Source organism: Centrocercus urophasianus, unplaced genomic scaffold (assembly GCF_019232065.1).
Source record: "Centrocercus urophasianus isolate 14NV4802_14NV808 unplaced genomic scaffold, USGS_Curo_1.0 seq_690, whole genome shotgun sequence".
Taxonomy (NCBI): domain Eukaryota; kingdom Metazoa; phylum Chordata; class Aves; order Galliformes; family Phasianidae; genus Centrocercus; species Centrocercus urophasianus.
The window spans coordinates 16,889-20,385 of NW_024885300.1; the positions used below are offsets into that span (position 1 = coordinate 16,889).

The 3,497-nt window shown below is 67.8% G+C and overlaps 1 protein-coding gene across 1 annotated transcript in view; it reads right to left on the reverse strand.

Moving 5' to 3' along the window:
* The window catches only part of ERBB3 (erb-b2 receptor tyrosine kinase 3), a gene marked incomplete at its 5' end in the record, with an annotated part of 6,592 nt that extends 3,098 nt beyond the window's left edge, over positions 1–3,494 (reverse strand). The window contains 14 exon segments of the mRNA XM_042837184.1: positions 177–332; positions 417–602; positions 676–774; positions 852–971; positions 1,133–1,274; positions 1,459–1,512; positions 1,777–1,931; positions 1,998–2,088; positions 2,405–2,537; positions 2,628–2,819; positions 3,001–3,008; positions 3,113–3,203; positions 3,273–3,346; positions 3,415–3,494. Of these exon segments, the coding sequence (XP_042693118.1) occupies positions 177–332; positions 417–602; positions 676–774; positions 852–971; positions 1,133–1,274; positions 1,459–1,512; positions 1,777–1,931; positions 1,998–2,088; positions 2,405–2,537; positions 2,628–2,819; positions 3,001–3,008; positions 3,113–3,203; positions 3,273–3,346; positions 3,415–3,494 (1,581 nt within the window).
* Between the last annotated feature and the right edge of the window lie 3 nt (positions 3,495–3,497).

A 3,497-nucleotide genomic window follows, 5' to 3' on the forward strand; every position in this document is an offset into this window, starting at 1 on the left:
TGAGGGGCCGGGGGGCACAGGGACAGAGCTGGGGGTGGAGGGAACGCGCAGAGCAGGGACTCACGGCACACGGGTACCGGGAACATCCGGATGGGAACGGCTCTATGGGATGGGATTTGGGGGGACCCACGGCGCAGGGTTTGGGGACAGGGGGTCGCAGCGACGCGGGGCCCCACCTTGACCTCGTTGTAGAAATACTTCTTGTCGTCGGGGTACAGCAGATCAGCGATGCCAAAATCGGCCACCTGCGCCTGGCTGGGCGACTTGAGCAGCACGTTGCGCGCCGCCAGGTTGCGGTGCACCATGCGGTGCTCCTCCAGGTAATACATGCCCTGCGTGCGGGGCGGGGGTCAGCGGGGGCGGGGGGGGGTGGGGGGGGGGCCCTCCCACTCCCCCGGCCGCAGCCCAGCGCTCACCTTGGCCACCTGCACGCACCAGTTGAGCAGCAGCTGCGGGCTGATGCTGCCGCGGTTCTTGCGCACGTAGTCGAGCAGGGAGCCCAGCGGCAGCAGCTGCGTCACCAACTGCAGCTGGGGGCCGGGGCAGATGCCCAGCAGCCGAACGATGTAAGCGTGGTCCAGGCTGCCGATGGCCAGCATGTGCTGGGGGGCAGGGGAAGGTCAGCATCGGGTCAGGAGAGTGGTGGGCAGCGGGGGGGCACAGCGCCGGACTTACGTCGGTGACGGCATGGAAGGACTGCTGCCCGCTCCAGTCCTGGATCACCTTGATGCTCACTGGGATCTTGATGGAGTCGCCGTCCGGGATCCAGATGCCCTGTGGGGTGGGATGGGAGGGGGATGAGACGGGGGTGGGATGCGAGCGCTGCCCCGGCTCCATTGAGCCCCCCTCACCTTGTGCACGGTGCCAAAGACGCCCGAGCCCAACACCTTCAGCCGCTTCAGCTCCGTCTCCTTGAAGATGCGAGCCAGCACCTTGTTGGCCTTCTCACTGGGGTCCAGCGGCTCCAGGCTCTGCAGGGGGAGTGGGGACAGAGAAAAGGAGGATGGGGAAAAACGGAGCGGAAGCGGGCAGGGATGAGGATGGATGGGGATGGATGGGGCAGCGGACACAGAGGGGTGCAGGAGGGGATGGATGGAGGGGGCACCCCCTGCCCGCCGGACCCCCTGCTCACCTCACCCCGCTCCAGGTAGCGCCGCATCGCCCGCTTCTTCTGGATCTTCTTGCCTCGCCAATAAAGCAGGGAGAGCAGGACGCAGGAGCAGGAGAGGAAGAGCCCCCCGACCACCAGCACTGCGATCACTGTGGGGGCTCTCCTGGGTGGGGGGACGGGGCTCAGCTCAGGTGCCAGCCGCCCCACGCATTGCCCACGGCTGTGCCCCATAGCAGGGAGACAGCACGGCCAGGAGGGGGGCACACACGGGCAGGGAACAGCCCCAAGTGGCACAGCACGGCACAACGAGGCTGAGGGACCCCCCAAGCCCCCTGGAGACCCCATACCTGGCACTGGGCAGCGCGTCCCCCAGACAGTCCCGCAGCAATGGCCCTGTGCACCTGGGGAGGGGGGGGGCAGAGGGGAGGGCAGCACAGGGGGGTGAGCCGTGCACCACGCGCAGCCTCCCATTGCTCTGACAGCTTCCCATTCTCCTCCATTCCCCTCCACTGCCCCCATTTCTCCCCACTGCCCCACCACACCCCATTCTCTGCCGTTTCCCCCATTTCACCCCATTCCCTCCCGCTGCCCCCTTTTTTCCCCATTCCCCCCCATTGCCCCCATTCCCCCCCATCGCCCCCCCTGCCCCCGCTCCTCCCACACACCCACGGGTGCAGTTCTCATGGCAGGGCCTGCACTCCCGGCTGCTGTCTGGGTATTTGTAGATGGGGCCGCGCTCGCCCAGGATGCCTTCGGGGCAGCGCTCCACGCAGTGGGGTCCGTCACGATAGTGGGCACAGCGGGTGCAGGTGTCAGCGCCCTACAGGGCAGGGGGGGTTGAGCACCCATGGGACGCCCCCGCTGCCCCCCCCCCTCTGTGCCATACTGAGCCGTTGCAGGTGACGCCGCCCTCCACGCGCTCGCACTCCGGGTGGCACTCGAAGCATTCGGTCCCTTCGGCGAACTCCCGCGTCTCACTGTGGGTCGGGGTGGGGGGTGGCGCTGAGAACCCCCCATGGGACGGCCCAGCCCTTGGGGTTCGTCCCACCCGACGCTTTTTAAGGGGTCCATCACACCCCAGTGCCACCCATGGGGTCCATCCCCTCCCAAAGCCCTTCGTCGGGTCGATCCCATTCCAAGCCCCCCCCAAGGGGTCCCTCCCACCCCGACGCCCCTCATGGGCTCCGCCACATCCCCGTGTTCTCCGCAGACTCCATCTGATCCCAACGCCCCCAACGGCCTCCATCACACCCCGCATCCCCACGGCCCCCACTGCCCCCCATCCCCCCTCACCCCTGCGTGAAGCTGCAGGACTCCACGCAGACCCCGCGCCGGCTGTAGTGTCGGCAGGACAGGCACTGCGCAGGGCCGGGCCCCCAGCAGCCGTCAGCAGAGCACAGCGGGTCGCACACCTTCCCCTCTTGCTCTGCAGGAACGGGGGGCAGGGGAGGGGGGCTGAGCGCGCAGCCCCAGACCCCCATCGCACCCCAGCCCGCCCCCCACGCCCCTCACTCACGGCATTTGCCGCGCGGTTTGTTGTTGCGGATGTCGAGGTCGGCGCGGCGCCGGGACAGCGCTGCCCACTGCACCGTGTGCAGGTAGCACAGCCGGCGGTTCTCGGTGATGTAAACCCGACCCGCGCTCACCTCCCGCAGCGAACGAAGCCCCAGCGACGTCACGTTGTCGTTTTTCATGATGAGGAGGGAGAGGACCGGGGTGGGGGGGCAGGAATGGGGCGGAGGGGATGATGGAAGATGTGTGAAGGAGGGACGGAGGGGCAGCAGTGGGATGGGGGGTGCGGAAGAAGGGGGCGCGCGGCTGAGGGATGTGGGGACATGGGGACAGAGGGGACCGCGGCGGGGTGTGGGATGGCAAAGGGGCGCTGGGGGACGAACGGCTGAGGGACACAGAGGGAAAACGTGGGATGAAGGAATGGGGGAAGGCCAGAGGCAGGGGGGATGAGCAGAGGAGGGACATGGGGACCAACGGGGGGGGGCTCACTTGTACAGACTGCGCCCGCCAATGGTCTCCAGGTTGGAGAAGACGCTGAAGTTGTGCATGTGCTTCGGCCAGGACTGGATGTTGAGGTACCCTGAGGGGGGTGGGGGGTCAGGGGCTGCGCGGGGGTCCCAGCACCCCCCCCCTCCAGCTCCGCTCCTACCTGTGATCTCCCGCACCGTGCGGAACACGTTCAGCTTCTCAGGGTCCAGCGCTGAGATGTTGCGCCAGGGGTCCCTGCAGGCCGTGGCCGTCAGTAGGAGGGGGGGATGGGGACCACAAAGCCCCCCCTGCCCCCAGCTCACCCCTCCAGGCCGGTGATGAGGAAGTCCAGGTTGCCCAGGATCTTGGTGCAGTTCACAAAGCTGTCGATGTTGCTGGAATCCAC